The sequence below is a fragment of the Petaurus breviceps genome, unplaced genomic scaffold (assembly GCF_028583685.1).
Source record: "Petaurus breviceps papuanus isolate PSGF00001 unplaced genomic scaffold, PetGlider_PUasm1.0 110, whole genome shotgun sequence".
In the NCBI taxonomy this organism is placed as follows: Eukaryota; Metazoa; Chordata; class Mammalia; order Diprotodontia; family Petauridae; genus Petaurus; species Petaurus breviceps.
Window position 1 is genome coordinate 5,467,595 of NW_027185597.1, and position 24,334 is coordinate 5,491,928.

General features: G+C 39.5%; 1 protein-coding gene across 1 annotated transcript in view; it reads left to right on the forward strand.

The window, feature by feature from the left end:
* Nucleotides 1–23,687, forward strand: part of LOC138156879 (contactin-associated protein-like 2) — a 2,167,135-nt gene extending 2,143,448 nt beyond the window's left edge. Inside the window, exons 23-24 of the mRNA XM_069082365.1 lie at nt 15,357–15,431; nt 17,019–23,687. Of these exons, the coding sequence (XP_068938466.1) occupies nt 15,357–15,431; nt 17,019–17,218 (275 nt within the window). The 3' untranslated portion in view covers nt 17,219–23,687. The remainder of the gene's footprint in view (nt 1–15,356; nt 15,432–17,018) is intronic.
* The last annotated feature ends 647 nt before the right edge of the window (nt 23,688–24,334 follow it).

A 24,334-nucleotide genomic window follows, 5' to 3' on the forward strand; every position in this document is an offset into this window, starting at 1 on the left:
AAGTTAAAAAATACAGAACTTCATCATCATTAACAATGAGAAGCAGCTTTGTGTAGTCGATAAAGAGCCAGATCCTGGGCCAAACACCTACTGACTGTGTGCCTCTGGGGAAGTGACTTCATCTCTCAGCACCCCAGCCAATTCACTGAAACTCTCAGTTGCAGAGCACACATTACCAGAAGGAGTTCTTCACAGTGGGCTCAGTACACCAGAGAAATCGTAGGTCTGATCAAAAACAAAAATCAACAACAATAAAAATAACTCTTTGTAAAGGAAATATATCAAGCTTTATTTAAGATATATGAAGTTCAAATGCAGGGACAACAGAAAGATTTTCTTATCTTCTCTGGTGCTTATGCTTTGGAGAATTATTTTGTCCAAGAGAAAGTGTCTTGGGAAATGCCTAGGCTCACAGTTCTTAAACTTGGTTGATTTGCTTCTCAGGGGTCCTCTTCATATTGATCAGCTACACTCACATTTTAAAAGTCATTCCCTCTATGTCTGGACAAGTGAAGAATTGTAATTAGAAAAGCTGAGACCTACTTTTATTATAGATCCTATATCAGTGGAGAAATATGGTGAGGACAGTGCCATTCACAGGCATCCCAGCGTGCAAATAATTGCAAGGATACAAGTGATTCAACAGTAATAGAGTCAGGACTCTCAGAGGAAATCATTCCAATCCCCTCTTATTTGCCATGTTTTTGAAACCAGGGACTGTGGAGCCATGAGTAGGCTCAACAAGACCCCACTGAAATCTGTTTAGGAATACTTCCCATTTCCTGCGCCCATCCACTCCCCGCAACAACAGAAAAGCAAAGTTAGAATTCTGTGAAAGGCAAAGAGGAAAGAAAAAAAAAAAACAGAAGAAATGGAATGTCTTGCCCAAGGTCACAGGGCTCATCGCTTCCATACCTGGATGGTCCTCTCCCTTCCCAATTCTAGTGCCTTGCTCCAAATTGAAAGTGACAGGCCCTGGTAAAGGAATGCTGCTCTTGCTGGGCACAATCTGGAAAAGATGTGAGGGGAAGCAGAACATTTTCTTTGTTAGGAGTATCAGAATGTGTTTTCTAAAATACTTGTTGTTTCCCTAATTGAGGACTTCTCCATTTTTTTCTTCCCCCTTGGACTTCAGGATACAGTTTTTAATGCATATAATGCTATTTGTTTTTGTTTTGTTTGGCCAGAGAAATGATGAAGTTAAAATGCATAAAGTCATATATTTTTGATCATGGCCAGTATGGGGATTTGTTTTGCAGCACCATGCAGGTCTATGATGAAGATTTTGTTTTGTTTGTGTTGTTGCACATTTAGGGGGAAGCAATGAGAGGGTGAAATTTAAAAAGAAAGGAATAAAAAGAAAAAAATAGTGTGAAAGGCAGTATGACATAGTAGAAAGCTATCCTGGAAGTCAGGAAAATCTGAGTTTAAGCTGTATTACCCTGGGTGAGACATTTAATACCTCAGTACTGTAGGCAATTCCCAAAGGCGTTAAGTTGCAGAACTGGTACTGATCTGCAGCATTTAGAAAAGATAATTTCCTCACCTGGTGCTCTTTCTACCAATGAAATTACAAGTCTTGCTCCCCCCCTCAAAAGAAAATAGTGTCATAAAGAGCTAACCCATCAATGTGTATATCTTGGACAGACTCTGCTAAAAGACATTGGGTTGGTCTCCAAATTGAACAGGAGGAGAAATAGCTCTTTAATAACCCCATATTTGTCCCAGAAACAAAGGTCTATTATTTTAATGCCACTCTTCTTCTGGTGGTACCACGTGTCTGTGAGTCACGGAGCACTAGTCTCCAGATAATTTAAAGTATGATTCAGCACAGAGGTATGTGGCAGGGGCACACAGGCTATGAGGAGCTTCAAAGAAGAACCAGAACAAAGGAAGTCACCCAGGAAGCATGCCCTTTCTAGCTCCTATTCTATAATCCTCTGAAGGAGAAGATGGGCCAGTGGCAAAAGTAAGAGATACCGTAAGCTCCACTTGTATCAGCCAGTGAAGCCCTTCACAGCCTGGCCTCATTCTCTTTTTTAACTCATTAGACTTTCCTCCCCCTCCTATACTGTGCAATCCAGCCAAACTGGCCTTCTCTATGTTCCTCACACATTACACTCCAAACTCCTATCTCCACGCCTTCGCATTGGCTGACCACATGCCCAGAAAGGTCCTCTCTCATTACCTTTGCCCCCTGATGTCCCTCTCTTCTTTTAAGAGTCAGCTCAAGCATCATTTTCTACATAAAACCTTTCTTTCCCAGTTACCCCAAATACTGGTTCCTTCCCTTCTAAACTACGTCATATTTAACTGCTTTGTATTTATTAGCATAGATTTGCTTGATAACTCTGCTCCATTTATTTTCATATGTACTTGTCTTCCACATTGGAATGTAAGATTCTGGCAAGTAGAGATCATGTCATTCTTTGTAGTTATATTACCAAAACTTGGCATGCACACAGTAGGAGCTTAAAATGTGCTTAGGTATATTGATAGAGTGATATCTGAGAAAATTAGCAGCACCCCCAGCTTGCTGAGCAAACCCATTGGCAAACTTGTGAGAGGACATGAGCAAGAGATGCCCAGGATAAAAAGGGTCCCTATGTCAGCCATGTCTTCATTTCCCACCAGTCTGCACCTTAAACTTGTCTACTATGTCTTTGAACCCAGGAACTTCATCACCCTCCTCCCTTTTTCAGCTTCCTTCTATGTGTTGTCTTTCCCTATCAGAAGGTAAGCTCCCTGAAACCTGGGACTGCCTTTCTTTTTGCTTATATCTGTACCCTCCCCCCTGCCACCGCCCCAGCATTTAGCACAGTGTCTGGCACATAGTAAGTGATTAATAAATGCTTATTGTCTTGAAGAGAAACATGCATGGGTGAGTTGTGACCTACAAGTGGGAACATCCATGTTGATGAGATCAAAATTCTATTTTAAGTATAGTGTCCAGGAACATAGAGAGTATGTCTGAAAATTTCAGCAAAGAATGTTCAGCCTCAAGGAATCAGGGAAAATGCAGTAAGTCTGTTTCTTAGCTCTTCCTGCAGAAAATTTCTACTTTATACTCTTTGACAATTCTAAATTACAGGAGTAAAGTGGGCCGCTAGGCAGTGTAGTGAATAGAGCACCGGCCCTGGAGTCAGGAGGACCTGAGTTCAAATATGGCCTCAGACACTTAACACTTACTAGCTGTATGACCTTGGGCAAGTCGCTTAACCCCAATTGCCCTCCAAAAAAAAAATCAAACCTAAATTGTTTAAAAAAAAAAAAAAAAGAAAAGCAAAAAAAAAAAAAATTACAGGAGTAAAGCAAGTAGAATGTGCCCCGGCCTAGGGAGTCAGTCAACAATCCTTTACTAAGTGCTTACTGTGTTCAGGACCCTGTACTGAGCACTGGTGATAGCAAGAAAGGCAAAATAATGGTCCTTGTTCTCAGAACTTCACAATGTAACAATGCCTGAGCATTAGAAGATCTGATTTCTACTCCCAATTCTGCTAAAAGCTATGTGAGTTCGGAGAGGTTATTTAAGTTTTCTGGATTTTCATTTTTTTCACTGATAAAATTCGGGGATTGAACTCAGGTCCTTTCTAACACTAACAATTTACAGTCTATAAATAGGGTTATGCTGGAGCTAGCTCCTAATGTCTCACAATTGTTCAGTTTTCAGTGTGAGCATTTACATATCAGAAATCAGCAAACACTGTAAATCTGGACTTGATTTACTGTTTTGTTGACTGTCTTGACTTACAAAAGTGATAAAGAAAATGTTGATCATGGAGATTAAATTTTAAAATGTCATACTTTGGGGAGAAGAGGCTGGTTATTAAACATCTACCAAGACAAACTCATTTATCTAACTTTATCTAACTATTTATCTAACTTTGCCATCCTATATCTTTCGCTATAGATTTTAAAATCGTTTACTAACCAAACAGGAAAAAACAAGGGATTTCCCCAACTTAGAAATAATAAGATGGCATGGTTTTGTCTGCTGCGGTCCTGTGTCTTCATCTTATTATCTGTGTTTTTGTTTCTAAAGTCTGAGACTATCGCAGGTCAGTCAATGCTGATGAAAACACTTATTTGCACTTACTCAGAGAGATCAAAAATAAGAATGACAATATAGCTACAGAACAAATGTGTATCTTTTTCTGAATGGTAGTTGTGAGAAGTCCACTCATTAACCAAGAGAGTGAATGAAATATAACTCTCTAAACAGAATGGAATAAACCAAGCAACTCATAGAGTTGTGTCACAATTAATGACCACTGCTAATCTCAGGGAATATATCCTCTGTAACCATTTCCTTTCTACTGAGATTCATCTACTCTGGACCCACACATATGGTCTGCCTCAAGTGAGAGTAGACCTAGATTCCCTCTTCTCAAACTCTGCTTCATTTCATCTCCCACCCTGGCATCTCAGGGGAAAATTGCTTAAGGCTTTTTGGTATGGGCTCCATCAGAAGTCTCCCCCAAAGTTGAGAATAGAAAGGTACTCATTCTACACTATAAATCAGGTATGGGATGGATATTTATTTCCCATGTACAAAAGAAATGCTAAAGAACACAAAAGACTCCCAACATATATCAATGACTTCTACATATTAATTAATTATTGAAATATTCATGTATTTCCCATATTAATGAGCAATTTATAATATATTATATAATATCAGATAATAATCTTATATTACTATAAGATTCTCCTGAGAGGTTGCATCATAAACATGAAGCAGTTTATGGGTTACTGAAATGGCATCCCACGTTTCATCTCAACTGTGTACTATCCAAACAATTCCTGGTGGAAGATTTTTGCTTATCCAATCCAAGACTTGGCTGATCCTCCTGACTAGTCATTGTCTCCTGTGAAGAAACTCCCTGTGCTACCAGTAAGCTCTGCCAGTAGAACTAGGACCTCCAAACATTTTGAATTCAAAAGATCACCTCCAAGGCTAAACATGTATACCTTGAGAAGGGAGTTCAGTACCTTAATCTGGAAAGGTCACACAAAGTAGAAAAGGTGATCCAGGAACCCAGGCGAAAGCTTGACTAGCTAAGATGGGTTCATCCGATCACCATGTAGCAGCAGCTGCCATGTGGCTAGGTGGAGAAGAGAAGGGACAGCACTCTCTTAACTTTCAATAAAAGTCTCAGTTACATCATTCCACATGGAACTAAGGTAGTTATGCGTTCAGGCTTGACCTTATTTCTGTCATTTTCATTTCCTCTGAGACTTGATCAAGACCAAATGGCTAGTTCACAGAGACAAAAATCTTGCTTGGTAACACAGCAAGTTCCCTTCCCCCACTGGTAATTTCTTCCTGGTACTTCTGCATTGGTAAAGGGTCCAAACCAGCCATCCTTTATCCATGACCCCATTTGGGTTTTTCTTGGCAGAGATACTGGAGTGATTTGCCATTTCCTTCTCTAGCACATTTTACAGATGAGGAAACTGAGGCAAACAGGGTTGAGTGACTTGCCAAAGGTCATACATTCAGTAAATGTCTAAGGCCAGGTTTGAACTCAGGAAGATGAGACTTCCTGATTCTAAGCTCTGTCTACTGTGGCCACCTTCCTCCCACCATCTTGTCGGTTCCTTTTTGTGTTATCTTTCTCCATTGAAATGTAAACTCTGTAAGCGCAGTATGTGCCTATCTTTTCACTTGAATTTGTAGCCCTAACACTTAGCACAGTGCCTGACACATAGTAAGTGCTTAATAAATGCTTTTGATTAATTTACTTAACCCTCGTGCGTACTTTCCCACATCACTTTCCCCAACCCCATAAAGCACATCTGCTTAAGTTCACATAGTCAGGTCTATTTTCCATTTGCAATCCAACTCTGGCTGACTGGCTAGCTCCCTCCAGAAACCAAGGGGAACACAATAGTATGAAAGATTAGATATGGAAAGGACAATTTACCCTCACTTTCATTCCACCTAACCCCAAATCTTTTAAATTTGAGAACATACATGTGTACATACACACACATACACAAATATCCTTGGAAAGAAATCCATTTTCCATATGCTTTTCAAGATTTTCAATTTGACTCTTATTCATAACTAAATACAAGCACTTGGAATTTTTAGTGATAACTGTGATATTCTTTTAGAAAATGATATTTTGTTTTTAAAAGGCTAATAATTAAAATTTGAATATTAAACCAAAGTTTGTAGAAGGTTTTGTTTTAATAACTATTAAAAGGAAAAGACAATTTGTAGGCAAGCTTTATAAATATTTCCTATTTTGACACATTTATAACAGACAATTTGGAAGAAAAGAAAATAAAGGTCATAAACAGTATTTTCACATGCAAAGGCCAAATGAGGACTATGGAGTAGAAGATTTTATTTTGACATAAGGAAAAGCTTCCTAACACTTGAAGCTATCTAAAAAAAGGAAGGGATTGGTTGCCTTATAAGACACTGAAGTTCCCTGTCACTGAAAATCCTAGAGCAGAAGTTGGGTGAGCACTTGCCACAAATGTTGACTATTTCTTGTCAGGGGCTTACTAGAGCATTTCTATCTACAACCCCAACTCCAGATACTATGTATGTCTCACACAAGTCAGAGGTGAATTTTCTAAACAAGTCATTTGAGAAAAGTCATTTTTGATCACACAAGTCAGGTTGGACCTGCACTTGACAAAGAACATTCCAAAGTACTGGCATTAGGAGGGCCTCCAGATCAACCCAGACACACCTTATGGATGGCATCAAGGCCTCCACTTCTTAGCAATCTACAGAGTAAGGGGACTGGGTCTTGTTCAGGGCTGGGGAACCTGCAGCCTCAAGGTCACATGTAGCCCTCTAAGTGCTCAAGTGCAGCCCTTTGACTGAATCCAAACTTTGCAGAACAAATCCCCTTAATAAAAGGATTTGTTCTGTAAAACTTGGACTCAGTCAAAAGGTCAAACCCAAGGACCTAGAAGGCCATGTGTGGCCTTGAGTCAGCAGGTTCCCCACCCCTGGACTAGTTGATCTCATAATGATCCCTAAATTTTTATGATCCTAAAATGAGATGATAACTAAGATCAGCATATTTTCTTTAAGATTCTCATCTTACTGCATCAGAAGCTAAAGATAGAAGAGTTTATGCACAAAAAAACCTTCTCAAGGGAGATAGGTGCAACATCCTGTCTGAACTGACCCACCGCAATCTACAACTGATATTCTTGCGGCATTTTACATTGTTCAAATATTAAATAGTCTTTGTTTTCTCATATTTTCTTGATGCCTGTTTTGTTTTTGCTTGCTTTATGAAGCAAGTTGAAAACGGGAAATTTATGCATTTTTAAGATTTATACAACAAATAAGAAAAGTGTCTCAATACATGGACACACAGAAAATCCATTTCCTCTCCCTCAGTGAGAAATTGTTTTCATTTTTTCTCTTTATAGTCAAAATAAGGCAAAAAGGGATGAGGGAATTCAAGCCAGTCTGTTCACAGATTCATTACTACAGGGTGTCCCAAAAGTCTTGGTGCGGTTTTAAGCTTTGATAAAATTGTACTATTTAAGCTGCCTTCTGTAATATGCACCTGCTTGATTCACACTTCTCCTTAAAACATTTTTCTGTGATTTTTCACATTCTCCAAAGATAATGAAACTTTCATTGCAAAAAGAAAAAAATTATTCACCGTAACTGGCACCATTCATGACTGCTCAAGCATAATTCACTCATTCATCTCTACTGAGGGAATATTTCTCTTGCTAATACCAGTCTATTATAGTGATTATTTGGGGGATATTCTGTGTGTTCTGGCCTCCCAAGAGCTGAATTTAGTCAAAGTGACATCTTACTTCCACCAAGTAGGACTTACCTTTTGTTATGGCAAATGGATTATTCACTGAATTTCCACAAACCAGTCTTACTTACATTCCCCTCCCTATTCTGTGCAAAACCAGGGTGACTTGAGGTGCTACCATCCTGACTGGATGGTCCCCTCAGAGAGCAAATGCAGTTGGTTGGTCAACTGTTGGTAATCTGATTGAGCCCATTCTAAATTATTCCCCAAAGAGCTTGTAGAAACAATTTGTAGTTTATACTGATTTCTGCACTCAGCAATAGATTGAAGAAACTCTTACTCTTTCTGTTTAATCTGCCACCATTGGTGGTTTGATGAAGACTATTTCATCTTTTAAAAATTTCATAGAAGGTCTTATTTTGGTTTTTTTAACATTCTTAATATTAGCAAGGTACTTTTATGGATTATATTAAGCTCTAAAGGGTCAAAATCTCCTCACAGGCTTTTCATAGCAAATAGAATGAAAGAAGGGCAAGCATGTGACCACGTGAATGAGCACAGGTTTAATGAATGTGTGACTGGTTTTAGTACACTTCCCAGGCTCTGCTGATGCTATTTGTATGCAGACTCGGAGAGAAACAGACCATGACCTGGCCAGTGGCAGGCAGCCAATAATATTGATTGGGTACCTACTCTTAGAAAAGAACTAAGAAAGACTAGACATAGAGACTTCTGTTCTCTAGAGGTTTACAGCTTAATGGAAGAGCTAGGGGTAAGCACATGTGAAAAAAGACAAAAGAACACACAAAAGAGAACACATAAACCTAAGTCTATACATTTGTATACAGATCTGTGAATTCAATGGTTTAGACACAGCAATAAGTAAGAATTCAGGCACCAAGAACAAATTCATTTAAGGGAGGAAAGACTGTCTTCCAGAGAATCCAATCTGGGCCTCTACAGGATTTGGGGGAATAGAGGAGGGCCACAGAAGAAGCAGTCAAAGCACAGTATAGTCCCAGAAGAAAAGGGGGACAACCTGGACCTTCTCCCTAAGTCCCCAACCTCTCCTTCTGGACTCAGGAAAATTGGATTCAGGATTTGCCTCCACCACTTACTAGCTATGGAGCAAAGAACAAGTCACTTCCCCTCCCTGGGCCTCAGTTTCCCACCCTAAAAGATTAGGGGGTTTTAACTATACAATCTCTAAGTTCCTTTCCAACTCAGAGATACTTCAGTACTTAGAACATTGTCAGTAAGCGAGAACGTACTGTGAAAGTGGAATCATTTGAAATAGCTGTCTCATAACAACATCTGTTTCCTCTATCAACATACTCTAGGTTGAGTAATAGGGAGTAAAAATTCACACACATTTTAAGAAGAGACAAGTGATAGATAAAGAGGATGAGGGGCAAAGAGACAATCTTTTAAAATGGAAAATTCTTTCTTGATTTGAGTTAGGACTAATGTGTGCATCTTCTAAAAGGTGACTAAGCCATTGAGAAAATGTCAATGTGTCCTCTATGTTCACTTGGTTCATTTCATAAGCAGCAGCATTACAGTGGAAAGCTCCCACTGGACCAGAAGCCATGAATCCCAAGTTCCAGTCCTGTCCCCGCAACTACCTAGCTGTGTAATCTTAGGCAAGGCCCTTAGCCTCATTCGACTCAGTGACTTCTGGGGTGCTTCCCAGCTCTAACATTCTACAATTTCTGTGATTTTATTTTTTGGGAAAAAATTCTAGTTTAGAAGTTGTACCAAAATGATAGCCTTTTGTTATTATAAGGTACTACATACACTCTCAAGCCTTTTAAAAGACTGACTGATAATAAATTAACAGGCAAGAGGCTATAGGAGATATAACAGATAGAGAATATATTCTCTTCCTCCAAAGAGCTCATAGTATCTCTGGGGAAAATAAAGCACAGTGAAAGGATAATGATACCAGGTAATAAATGGTAAGTCTTAGATCAAGTAAGAATGGTGGCAATGCCTGGTGTAGGTTGTCAAAGGAGGGAAGGATCATTTCCAACCAGGGAAAGGAAGATGTCACAAAGACTAAGAGGCCTTGAAGGACGTTGAGGTTTGATTGGGTGATATGGAGAGAGGAGAGGTCATTCCAGAGATGAGCAAAGGTATGGAAATGGGAAACTGCAAGGCATGTTCAAAGGAATATTGCATGTGCTAGCATTGATCAGTAAATACTTATTAAGCTCCTACTAGGCAAGCAACTTGACATAGAGCACTGTTTTTGGAGTCTGGAGACCTCAATTCAAATTCTTCCTCTGCTACTTACTGCCTCTATGACCTTGGGCAAGTAACTTAACTTCCCTAAACCTTGTTTTCCATATTTTTAAGATGAGATTGGGCCACATAGCCTCTGATTACCTCTATGATCCTATGATGCATGTGCCAGTAACTCTGCTAAGCCCTGGGAATACTAAGACAACAATAAACTAATCCCAAGGAACTTCTATTTTTCTCTAGGAAGAATAACAAGTACATGAATAAGGATATAAAAAATGAAGATCATGACAATTAGGGGGTTTAGGCACTAAGTAGGAGAAAACAATACTTCTAGTGTTACATAGGAAGGGTATGGGAGGGATTAAATGGCTCTTATTGCCAGGATGTTTGGAGATTCCTACAGAGAAGGCTAAGCCAAAAGAAGGCCAGACTGTCTCAGAAAATTAAAAGTTTAATTCCCTAAAACAACTAAAATGAACATCTAACCTTAGGAAACTAATTAAAAATTTAAGAGAAATTTCATTATATATTATGGAATATATTTTTAAGGAAAAAAATATTGTTCTCTAAACTTCTCACTGGCACTGGAAGGTTCAATTTAGAGCCTGATCTAACGTGTAAAAGGCTCGATGTTCTTCTGGGTCATTTAAGAGCAAATGCTCTCTCATAACGTTACCTTTTGTGGTAGGATGGTGTCCATACCAAAAAATGGGAAATGACTCATTTGCAAATATTATCTGAAGCCAAATTTACTGAGGTGAAATCTTAGAGTATATTCCACTATTCCTTAGTCTCAAATTGGTGGAAACATGGCTACCAGAAACTGAGCACCAAAGCCCTTCTGATTGTGGGCCTCTTCCTCCAGGCTGGGGTCTCTAGGTTTGAATCAGGACTGATCTCAACCAAAGTAAATTCTAACACCTACACAAAGAACACAGGGCCCAGTAGTTCACAGCAGCTTAATGATGGGGCTCTAGTCTTTTCTCATACACAGGGAGGAGCACAAATATTGGGGACAGCTATTGCAAAGGTGCACAGGTAGGAAATTAACTGTCCTCAATGAGAAAGAGGAAGAAGTCAGTTTTCTTTGTAGTTCAACTCAATCGCTATTTTCTACATAAAGCCTTTCTTGATTCTCTAGCTACTAATGCCTTCCCACTCCCCCCAAAATATGTCATCTTATATATATTTGGTATAAATTGCATAGATAACTTGTATAGGTTAAATGTCTCCCTCTCTGAAAGCTACTGGAGGTCAGGAACTATTTTACTTTTGTGTTTTTATCCCCCATGTCTAACACAATGTCTGATATACGTTAGGTGCTTAATAAATGTTTGTTGGCTAAATGTTGATAACTAATTATACAAGGTTTATTTTAATCCTTTATTTAGGGCAGCTAGGTGACGCAGTGAATAGAGCATCAGCCCTGGAGTCAGAAGGACCTGAGTTCAAATCTAGCCTCAGACGCTTAACACACACACACACACACACACAACTGGCCATGTGACGTTGGGCAAGTCACTTAACCCCAAATGCCCTACCTTCCCCCCTCAAAAAAAAAAAAAAGCAAAAAAAATCCTTCATTTATCATCGTGTCCTACAGTCAGGAGTTGGAATGAATGAGTGAATGAATAAACATTAATTAGGCACTCACTATGTGGATATAGGAGGTTTGTAACTGCAAATTAAATGGAAGAGTTCCATGGATCTTAGGGTACAAAGGTAAAGCAGATAATGCTGACCAATATCCTCAGAGTCATGATTACTTGTAAAAACTGTCTCCATCTTTGTTGTTGAACGCTTAACAATTCTCAAGGATTTCAGGGATGAGAAGGTTCTTTCCTAGTCATCTGTAGTTATAGCCACCATCTACAGAGGGAGTTGCCTAGTTACATTTCTACAAGGATTGCATCCCCAGATGATGGCTGCAGGATATGGGCTGGAAGTAGGGCTGGTGGTCACTACCAACCTGGGGTGCTTGGATTTACTGCCCATTTTAGTGGCTAGTCCAGTGATCTGTGGTAGTAGGAATGTGGAGCCCCTTCTCTTCAAGGATTACCATGCACCTCTGTGTTGGTCTCTGGGGATCAGTCTAGAAAGAGGAAGAGTGAGTGGGTGGGGTGAGCAGTATTATTCCCACAGCTCTTGAGTTTAGGGTCCTAGGCTATCTCCACATGGATCTGAGGAAAAGTAGGAGTCAAGGTGGTAGCAAAAGTTTGACCCGTCTAGGGGAGGCTAGGTAGTGTAGTGAATCGAGCACGGGCCCTGGAGTCAGGAGGATCTGAGTTCAAATCCAGCCTCAGACACTTGACACACTTACTAACCGTGTGACTTTGGGCAAGTCACTTAATCCCAATTGCCCTCCAAAAAGCAAACAAACAAACAAAAAAGTTTGACCCAGCTGGCCTTTTCAGTACAGAATTTTTTTTTATAAACATTACGATTGCTCATGTACATTTAGTCAATTTAAAATCACACCCCAGGGTAAGCTACTGCATATACATATTGAAACAGAAAAATTCAAGGCCTGGAAAAATGTCTGGGTATTTCTTTACCATAAGGAAATAATTAAAAATGTTAAACTATTTTTTGCACACTGATTACAAATTGCAGAGTCAGCATTTGGTATTACTGACTCTTTTCTTAACTTTTTTAAACACAACTGTAGCTGAATATTACAGCAGAAACAATAACTAGTGGTAAGCATGCTAAGATGGCTATAGTCCATCCTTCCTTCCTTCTCCAGTGCATAGAAAAGCCATTCTTATAATGAGTCTTTCCTGGTCCCAATTAAGAGGTTTGGTAATAGACACTCCCTCTGGGATGACGCTTATTCTCCTAATAAGCTTCTTTCTTGTCATAGTGTTTTCTTTCTTGGACTGGGTGAAATTCCCCTAGTTCTGCCTGCTGCATTTCTTGTTTCCTCTCCTCTCTTTCTGTCCCCCATGTCTCAGGACACTGGCTGGTTTGCCTGACCTGTTGGTGACAGTTAGTTGGCAGTTGGTGGTAACAGGGATGGAAGTCACCTTCTCCACAAGAATCACTCCCCTGGATGATGGCTGCAAGGGTCAGGATAGAAGCAGAACTGGGGAGGGAGGGGGGAGACAGCTATTGCTTGGGTCCTCCTGCATATCTACACTTCTGTGGCAGTTGGCCAACAGTTGATGTTGGTGGTGATGGGGATAGCAGGCAGCAGGCATTTCTTCACAAAGATTGTTCTTTTTTCAGTGATGACTACAGGGGCCAGGCTGGAAATAGAGAAGTTAAAAAGACTTTTTAACACTAAATTATTACCGTTTGTTAGACAACATCTGAAGTAATGTGTCTAGTACTGAATGCTGCTTTAAAAAAAAAAAAAGATTGACCAATTGGAGAGCATTGAGAAGAAGGCAGCCAATTCAGGGAGAGATCCTAAAGCCAAGCAGTCTGAGGAAATTACTGTTTAGCCTGGTGAAGAGGCCGCAACATGGGTAATGCAAAGCATGATATGCTTGGAATCTCCAGGGTCTTCTATATACTAGCTGAAAGACTTTGACCATCCCACTGTGCTTCTCAGGGTCTCATTTTCCTCATCTGTAAAGATGAGGAGATTAGATTAGATGCTTGAATTTGGGGGGGACACAATGGTTGCATGTAAATATTAGAAAAATACAGTGAAAGAGTGACTAGATATGTTTTAGGTTATTCTGGAGAGCAAGCCTATAGTCAATCAGTCAGTTAACATTTATCAAATCCCTACTATGTGCTAGTCACTGTGCTAAGTGCCAGAGAGACAAAAAGCAGTCCCTGCCCTCAAGATGCTCACAATATAATCTATAGGAGTTGCAGAGAGATTGGAGAGGTCAATATAAAGAACTTGCTTCCAATGAGAACTAATCCAATATGGTACCACCACCCCCCCCAAAAAAAGTGTATTAAGCACCTAGTGCAAGAACTCTACAGTACATGCCTGGTATACAAAGATAAGAAAAACTGTCTTTACCTTGAAGGAGATTACAACATAAAGGGGAGAGGGGAAGGAAAAAGACAAATATGTGCATAGGGAAGTGTTAATATAAGAGCTTACTGGAACAAGGGAAGAGATACTGACCAAGTGCTCTGCGATGGAGTGAATAGTTTCTTCAGCAATGGTGTCTTAGCTAAGCCTTGAAGAAAGATGAGGCTTTTGGGGGTGGTCCTTCCCAGGTCTGAGGGACAGCATACAACTAGAGGTAGAATGGAGGCTGGAACATAAATTTTGAAAAGGGGGGAAGGAAGCCTAGAAAGGTAGGTAAGAACCAGATTTTGGAAGGCTTTAATTGCCAGACTAAGGAGTTTGTATCATTTCTTATTGGAAATAGTCACTGGAAGATTCCATTCCAGCAATGGCAACAATATTAGACTAGATAAATTTGCCATAGAATAACTTAAGACTGTGAAACTTGAACTTGACCATATAGTCACGACCCAAACTTCACGGAGACCATTGATGAGAGCAAAAAAGAGCGGCTTATCTGAAGGAGAGAGCTAGGGCTTGGCAATGGGGCAGGGGAGGGGAGAGGGAGGAAAGTGGGGATGAGCAGGGAAGAGGGCACAAGGGGGACCTCAAAGAAGGGGGAAAGCACTCTGCTTTGGACTCTCGAGCACATCTTTAAAAGATCAGCACAACTTGGGGAAGCAAGGGACAGACAAAATCCTTGGGACTGGAAAACAAAAAGGTGTTTAAAAATGAGAACTTTTTAATATTCATTCAGAGATCTGTCTCTCCTTCTATATCTAAACAAAAGGTAGGTTTTGAATTACCAGAGTCAAAAAAAAAAAGGCAGAGAGACTATGGAGGGCTCAGGGGAGCAATGTGAGCAAAAGTACAGGGGTGAGAATGACTTGTGCTATAGGTTAAGAATGGTGGGAGCTATTCCTATGCCTGGAACATAGGTATCATGTTGATCGGTTGTTGTCCTTCACTCTCGAAGAGAAACAAAATGGCATCACAATGTTGGAGTCAAGGTATGGTTTGTCCAACTGTGCCTGGTCAAACCAACATGAACTGGGAAGGCTCGAGCACAAGTTGGGCACAGATAGTCCCTATGAGCATATTTAGCATCTCTAAAGTTGCATATCTCGCATTTCTTTGGAGCAAGTCTGTTTTGCTCTAAGAGCACAGTGCTTTCTTTGATACAGATGCACTGTGCTGGGCAGTCCTGTGCACAGGTGTCCTATGGGCAAATAAATAGTAGAAGGTAAGATTGGAGAGGAAGACAGATACCTAAAATCTGTGTCACAAATTACTTGGTGTTAATTATAAGACTGTTTGGCATATTTTTCTTCCCGGGTTATAATTAAACTTGAATTTGTCTTTTTTTTTTCCTTTTACAGCCAGTGCTGACTTTCCATACAATGCAGGACAAGCTATAAGAGATGGAGTTAACAGAAATTCGGCAATTATTGGAGGTAGGTATAACATGTTGAAGAGTCTCACAAATCTCGACAAGTAGAGAAGTTGAATAGGGTAAAGAATAAGATGCTTCACTTGGAGTCAGGCAGACTTGCATCCGAATCCCAGTTCAGACACTTTCCAGCTGTGTGACCGTAGACAAGTCTCTTTCTGAGGTTTGGACTAATCTACTAAATTGAGTCAACCAATTCTCAACATAAGGAATACTTTTCACTGGTTAACCAATGTAGAATGATGGCTTCATTCCTTTTTAATCTGAATAATGGGAGAGAGGTTTAAAAATTTTGAGCTAACTCTAGAGTAGCATGGAGTGTAAATAGATAAGGAGAAATCATTAACAGTAGCAGGTATATACACCTCTTCTGGCTCTTCAGGAGCGATTCCCCTTTAGGTGGCACACAGTGAAAAGTAGGGAAATTATATACATTAGAAGAGTTATTGCAATGACAAAATTTACAGCTGTCAGATATGTTGATTTAATAGCAGACATCCAGAAGCTTAGAGTAAACCAACCCTAAAACAATTACTTTCTGCCTTTGACTTGTAGGTCAGTTTAATTCTCTTGAATCAGGTTCCCACATACAATTACTTGCTGTCAGGCCACCTCCCATCCTCCAATCCCAGAAAATCAAGTTTTTCTCCATTTCAGTTCATCAGCTTTCCCAAGGTATCTAAAGAAGAAGTCACATAAAGATTATGGATGCCTTATAAAGTCATTTAATTGCCTTGTATCAAGGCAGTTAGGTGATACAATGGCTAGATCACTGAGTTTAAAGTCAAGAAGCCCTGAGTTCCAATTTGGCCCCAGACACTTACTTAGCTGTGCGACCTGGGCAAGTCACTTAACCTCTACCTGACTCAGTTTCCCCATTTCTAAAATGGGCATAACAAATAGCAGCTACCTACTTGGAATATTGTAAAGGATGAAACAAAACAATATTCATAAAGCACTTGGCAAACCTTAAAAGGCTGTATAAATACAAGCTATTATTACTATTACCATACCACTAGGAATAATTCCTATAAAAATTATTCTGTTCTCTGAGGATCTTTGGCTGGATCAAGGTTATTGCCCTGTTCTTTTTAGCCAATAAACTAATGTATTATCAGCAATTTTTTTTTCATTTTCCTAATTAAGAGAAAGAAACTGAGAGATTTATATGAAAACATGATTGAAACTATGATCTTTTAGGGGTGATGTTTCAGCCATATCAAATAATGTTGCCTATGGCTCTCTTTGTATGAAATAAAATCCAATAAAAACTAGAAGGCAAGGTGTGTAGGAGAAAGAGTACTGAATTGGGAGTCTGGGTCAGTTCTTAGTTCTGCTTCTTCCTACCTGTATAACCATGAGCAAGTCACTTCAACTCTCTAGGTCTCCGTTTTTATTCTTTCTTCATAATGTGAGGAGGTTGGACTCTATGACCTCTAAGATTCTTTTAGTTCAAAATCTGTGGTCCTATAATCATTGTTTTTCTTTTCTTTTTTGAGGTGAAGTGAGGGAGGAATTGGAACAGGGAAGACGGATGGGCCAGAGATAGTGGAGAATGTTTAACCTTTGATATCGCTCCTTTTTCCAACAGGGGTCATTGCTGTGGTGATTTTCACCATCCTCTGCACCTTAGTGTTCCTCATTCGATACATGTTCCGTCACAAGGGCACCTACCACACCAATGAAGCTAAGGGAGCAGAGTCTGCTGAGAGCGCCGATGCCGCCATCATGAACCACGACCCAAACTTCACGGAGACCATTGATGAGAGCAAAAAAGAGTGGCTTATCTGAAGGAGAGAGCTAGGGCTTGGCAATGGGGCAGGGGAGGGGAGAGGGAGGAAAGTGGGGATGAGCAGGGAAGAGGGCACAAGGGGGACCTCAAAGAAGGGGGAAAGCATTCTGCTTTGGACTCTCGAGCACATCTTTAAAAGATCAGCACAACTCGGGGAAGCAAGGGACAGACAAAATCCTTGGGACTGGAAAACAAAAAGGTGTTTAAAAATGAGAACTTTTTAATATTCATTCAGAGATCTGTCTCTCCTTCTATATCTAAACAAAAGAATGAGAAGAAAATGCTTTTAGAGTTTCCACATTGGTTAAAATCTGTTAGTAATACCTGTCTTTTTTTGTGTGTGTTTAGAGGTGTTCTAAATACCCATGGCAACAGGGCCCGTTTTCTACATTTTTAGGAGCCCTTAGAATTTGGATATTTCTGTCTTGAGAACAACTGACAAATATACATATATATATATATATGGCCTCCAATGATTCTTTTTTTCCATATATAGTCAATTCTTAATGGGTTATTGTTTCTAGAGCTTGTTTACATCACATTTCATTTGGCGTCTTGTAAATTGGGAGTTGTGAGGAGAAGAAAGGGGCATAGGGAAACAACTCACTTTTTGCCAATGTCCACAGGGCTATCAACCTGTGCTCATACTTTGAGGGCTCTCATGTGACACAGGCTGTTGAAGGATAAGACTGTAAAATACTTAGCGGTGATGTAATACCATGTCATCATTGTTACCACTGTTGGGGGGAGGGGAGTATTCTGAACTATGAAAAGTTATTTTGGTTTTTTCATTAAGCTCTGAGAAATAATGTTGTTCCAAGTACATAGTCTTAGCTTTATTCTGTTTCTCTCTCTTTGACTATGATGTCACTTATGAATTTATCCTCTACTCTTCCTGTGATACGTTGACATATTCTGTATGTAGGCATAAGCATCATAGTAGGGAATTAGAGCCAGAAGCTGTGGTTTGTTTGCTTCTATTTCTTTTATAGATGGTAGTAAAAGTAGTAATCCTGTCATGTTGCATAGCAAATGCATAGAGTAGGTCACTGTCCTTAAAAGGCCCTTCCTCTTTTGAAGTCTCCAGTTTCATTCTCCTTGAAACAAACACTTGCCCAAATGGGTATGCCCTTCTGATATTCATTTTGCTAGCTCCTGGTTCCTTTTTACTATGAGGGTGAGTCAATCATTGAAGTGAATTTGAGCACATCTTTAAAATTCTTTATTTCAGAAGTATGAACAAATACATGGCCAACTCTATCTTGAAGAAAAGGTGAGTGCTGGATTTCATGGTAAGGAAGATGTGGTGAGTGTTTGGGTTAAAACAATGTCTATGAAAATTCACTTCAGTTATTGACTCACTTCCATAGATGAGAATCATTTGGAAAACACTTCTTTTTAAAGTCATCCAAGTAATCTTCCAGCCAAAGCAAATACACTGCCCAGTAGGGAATTCAGGAATTATACAGGCTCAGATACAATTGAACCTTGCATTTGTTGCAAACATAAAAGCTGGGAGTTCCAATCCATAGACACAATGGATAATTATTTGGAATGAGGCGTGAAAGCTAGTTGATGACAAGAAGAGATGTGATTGGCTAGAACTAGTTACCTTCTGCCTAATAAAATTAACCCTTCACAGAAGTTGTATAGCAAACTATAATTACACGTTTTGACTAAGACATTTACCATCTGTCCAAAAAGCAGAGTCATTTATTTGCAAAGGTTGACATAGAGATTATTTCCAGGATTACATCCCAATACCTAGGATCATTCTGACATAGACCTTTCCCACATAGCCTCTGCTAATGACATATACTTCAAATGTGAACCACTTAACTAAACCTGTTAACTACTGCTCTCCTTCCTAAAAGGGTATGTAAAAAGATAGAGAAGTCAAGGTACTGCTGTTATGTTGGATGCTACTCAAAAGAAATGTACCTGGAAATGGCCCTATGACAACTTTTTCAGAATACTGGGGTGCTTATGAATCCTAAGGTGATTATGACCCCATCTTGGGAGGTTGGATTCATTTTATCCAGAGATGATGATCTAAGGTGAAGGATAGCACTTTATAGGAATATATGTGCTATGTACTAAAAGCTGCATTTCAAGTGATTAAGTATTCGAATGTAACCACTTAGCATTGATGCGGATTGTAAATTTGAGGAAACATTGAACAAAGAGAGATTTTTTAAAGGAAATATTATTTTTATTTTAAGTTGCTTCCCTAAGGTATTATCAAGTCTGCAAACTAATATTTAGCATTATTCACATCAGAATCATATAAGCACAATGCAACAAGAATGACTGTTTTTCAATACCCTATCAAAAGAACCCAGCACTTACATTCATCAGTGTACTCTACCCAGAACCCAGCACTTATATTCATCAGTGTACTCTTTAAAAAAAAGATGTCTGGGGCGGCTAGGTGGCGCAGTGAGTAAAGCACTGGCCCCGGAGTCAGGAGGACCTGAGTTTGGTTCAGGCCTCAGACACTTAACACTCACACACCCAAAAAAAAAAAATAGCCATGTAACCTTGGGCAAGTTACTTAACCCCAATTGCCCTCCAAAAGGGAAAATAAATAATAAATTTTTAAAAATATGTCTGCCTACCATTCTGGGCTCTCTCACTGGGTCCCTTTAAATCATGAAAACCACATTTTTTAAATGATCTTAAATTTTAGAAGTATTTTAAAATTTGACCTCTTTTAAAGGTATTGTTTTGCTGATGACAAATAGTGTCAGATAATATGCCCCATGCAAAAAATATTTCTAGTATCTCCTAAGATAGTTCTGCTCATCACACACCTTCACCTAATTCTCTGCCTCCTTAGGCTTCTGTCTGAGAAGATTTGGTCATAGAAAGGCCCAAACCAGCATTGAACACCAAAATAATTTTCTCATTTCCCTTGACTTCTCCATATTTCTCTGATATCAGCAGGCAGAAAAGAAAATTCTACCACTATCTCCAGATATTTTGACCCTGGGGAATTGTCATGAATCTTAAGTGAATAGAAAAGTTGAATTTACCTTTATCTGCATCATCAGTTCACATTTATCAAGTAACAGTTTTGCAGAGGAGATACAAAGGCATCTAAAACACAATTCTTGTACTTGAGGAATTTATAATCTAGTTGGGGACCCAGGACATACCCACCCATAAGAAGATGAGCAATCACCCAAAGTTAATAGGATAGGTAAGTGCCAAATGAATGATTTTAAAAAATCCTTGGTTTCTCAAGGTTATGGAGATGAGTATTCCCAAATGTTTTCTAAAGGTCATTGTCAATTTCCCATTAGCAATGTGTTGATTTGGGGAGAGGGGAGAGGGATGGAACTCCCTATCATCCTGTCATCCTTGAAGAACAGGGTCCAATTCTAACCTAACCTCACCTTACTGCTTTATAACCCACAAAAATCACTGATAAATGAAAGGTCCCAGATGACAAAATAAATTGTTTTGTTTTGTTTTTTATCATTTTGCCTAAGAATACCATGGCAGGATAACAAAGAGGCTATTTAAAGATTTCAAAAATGAGAGAAATGAGTCTTATTGGCTAATCATGGGAATGGGAGAGAAAGGTTCATCATGTATAACCTGAGAATCTAGGTTTTTAATAGCTTTGGTTGGTTTATACTTGTACACCAGGGCCATTCTAAGGCTCTGTCTATAAATAGCACATTCCCTTAAGCCAGAAGTGATGCAGATCAACAGGTTGGAACAGATTTATTACTCTCAGTTGAAACTCATGAAAATATTGAATTCAGCATTTATTAACTGTCTCATTAAGTACAAAGCAGCCATGAAGGGACTTCACTTCAGACCTTCATTTGATGCTTCCTCCAGTCATGGAAGTAACCCGTGCCAGCTGAGTTCAAACTCTGTCAGGTCCAACCAACCTTGAAAGGCTCAGACCACAGACCTTATGAAGGTTCTTATAATGGCTGGTCTAATTAAATATAGTGTTACTCATCACCAGAAGGGTGACCCAGACAGTGATGAATTTTGTTCCTACCACAGCAGCTCATGAAACCTTCTACAAAGGCCGGGAAGGGCTGCAGGCTGTAGTAGGGGATAGCTTGATCATGAAATTACAGACCTTTTGAAGTATGTACAAAGGAAAGCAGCAAGCTATTGTGGAAAGACTATTAGAGGCAGAGGACCCAAGTTCAAATCCTTCCCTGGCTTACTCTCAAGCAAATCTCTCTCCTTGGGCCTCAATTTCTTCCTCTGTAAAATGAGGAGGTTGGGCTATATAGTTTCCAAGGTGTCTTCTAGCCCATGATCTGTAATCCTCCTGTGCTGATGGGAATACAATTTTTTATTGTTGCCTTGCATGTCTTCAAGTTAGCCCATCAATAAATAGCTTAAAAGAAAAGAAAGTCCCTTAGAAAGCAGAGGCTTACTCTGTGGGAAAACTTGCCCAGAATTGTCCCACCACTAACACTGAAGGGCTGCAGTCAGCACCTTCATTATCATCATCATCATCATCATCATCAACATGCTTTTCCTTTGCTGGGACTCTACCCATAAGCACAGGATGAATACACACCCAACAGGGAGAGGCTCCAACCACTCAAGCATTAACTAAACAGCAAGTCCTTAGGACTTAACATCTGTTGAGCACCGACTGTCCATACACAGAGCACTCAGTGGGGCCCATATCTGGTCCTTGCTCTAGCGATCTAGGGTTACTAGATGAGCAAAACAGCGCCAGAAGGGGCAGGCAAAGTAACTCTGGGGAAAGACAACAGATTAACCAAACCCAAACTTGCAGCAGGTCACCGAAAAGAAGGAACAGGCTTAATTTCCTTAGCCTCATCTGTTCATTCTCTTGGCCCACCATTTTTTTTCTCCCTCTCTTTCCAAAATTAGAAACCGCTCAACATGCCTCCATCCAAATGGCTGAGTTAAGCCCGGTTAGCCCCACAAAAGATTTGGATCCTAATTGGGATCTTTCCAGGTTGTCCTTCCCTTTCTTCAGTGACAAAGCATTTTCCCAAATGAATGCAATAATCTGGAAATATCATTTTATATTCTTGGTTAGTAGATTGCAAGTACCCTAGCAACCAGGAATTTTGTACCAGATAAAAGCAAACTACCCAACAGGAACTCAAGTGGCCCTCATCCTAACCCTTAAAAACCTTTCCACGGAATGTGGAAAAACAAACCAGAAGGGTATATTCCACTAGCTTGGGATGCCAGTATCACTTAAGCATCATTTTCAGTATTGAAGGCAGCTTCCATGCCACCTTCTTCTGGTTCAGCCAGAGGAAGACTGAGAGAACCAGAATCCTAGATTCTTCTCTGTCACTGATGTGTTGTATGACCTTGGCTAAGGTTCCTTTCCCATTTTTTTTTTTAGCTAGAGAAGATTTTACCTACCTCCCAGGGGAATTGTGAGGTGTCCTTGCATCTTGACTACAAAGCTTTTACAAATTTCTAGTCAGAGTGTAGTATGAAAGCCAAGTGGGAAGGAGCCTCCTCCCCCTCTGGTGATAGGTCAAGAGAAAACTGATGGGACATAGGTGAGTATCTGCTCAATATTAGATCCATAAAGAGCACAGGGGCAAAGCAGAGACTATGCCAAGATGTCCTCCCATAAAAGCCAGAGAAGTTAAATCTTCCATGAGATGATTAAGGCCCTTAACTGAAAACCCAGGCTAGAACTGCTACTGTTTATCTTCCCTACTCATCCCAGGGTCTCTCGCTTGATATTTGGCTGTCCTGACATGCTACTTTTCAGAAGAATCTCTATGAAATAATGCAACATTTTAGCTTTGCCTGGAGCCTCTCTGACATGCAGGATTATTCCCAACCATCCTTGATATATTGCTTTCACAGCCACAGCTATCTAAGCCGTATGGAATTTCAAAATTTTTTATCCAACCAAGTCTGAAGAAAAGGGTGCTGACCATTACTCCTCCTTGTCACAGACTGCCAAAGAATGTGGTATTTCCAGTTTGACATTTAGGTAAAAGTTCCTCTTAGAAGTGAATGCTCTCACCTCATCTACATCTCAAAACTGACAGAATCTCAGTTAATCAGTAGATTACCCAGAAACTAACTCTGGGAAAACAAAGAGGTCTCTTTTCTCAGTTCTACCAAGGTTTCAGCTCAAAAGCATCATCATTCCCAAGTTCCTTTTGCTTAGGAAGATTTTTTTTTCATTTTATTATTTTGTAATGAGCATTGTGACAGCAGGGGTGACAATTTTGGAAAGCTGAGGTAAATTCTAGTTCTGAAAAAAAGGCAGGCAATTGGGGGGTTCCATCTTAGTGAAATAGCACACAATTGCACCCTCTAAAAGCAACAGCATGTAAACTAGAAGGAAAGAAGGACATTATGTATGTTATATTATGCCTGATATTCTTTGTGAATGTCTTTCATTTTAACTAAGATTCTATTAGAAACAGATTGATAAATAAAAAAAATTCAAAATAGTTTTAATTATCCTAAGAACTGTCTCTTTGTGTTTTGTACCATCTCGTTGGGAGGGAGGGTGACAAGGTTGGGGGAAACAATTCTCTTTCAGCAAAAGGATATCAATGTACAAATCGCTGAGGTCACCACCTAATGAGAAAGTTCACCTTTGAAAAGAAACTGAGATTTATCTGCTCACCAAAGGTTACATCAAAAGGTGGGAAATTCGTACCTTATGTGGACTCACAAATTGTTGTTATCCTACATCTCTCTTGGCTATTTTAAACTCTTTGGGTAATCTTTTCTCTCTTTATGTACTTTAAAAGCAATTAGGTTTCTAAATTTGATTCTTTTATGCTCTGCTAATTAAAATGGTGGTTACACAGACTTGGGCAATGTCCATGGAAGCCCCTATGCAATAGACACACAGAGTTTAGAAAACTAACTTTATTCCAAAATCTTTTTATAGCCTTATATTGTTAGTGGTTTCTTTTTAATCAACTCTAGATATTTTTAATATGCAGAATAAATGGAATTTCTGAACCATAACCATATTTGTCTCCCCTAATTAAGTCCTCCAAAGCCATACTATATTGGAATTTATACCTTTATATTCAAGATTCTTTAGGGGGTAATGCCTCTTATTAAAAAGAAACTAGAACTATGAAAAGTTCATTAAGAAGACA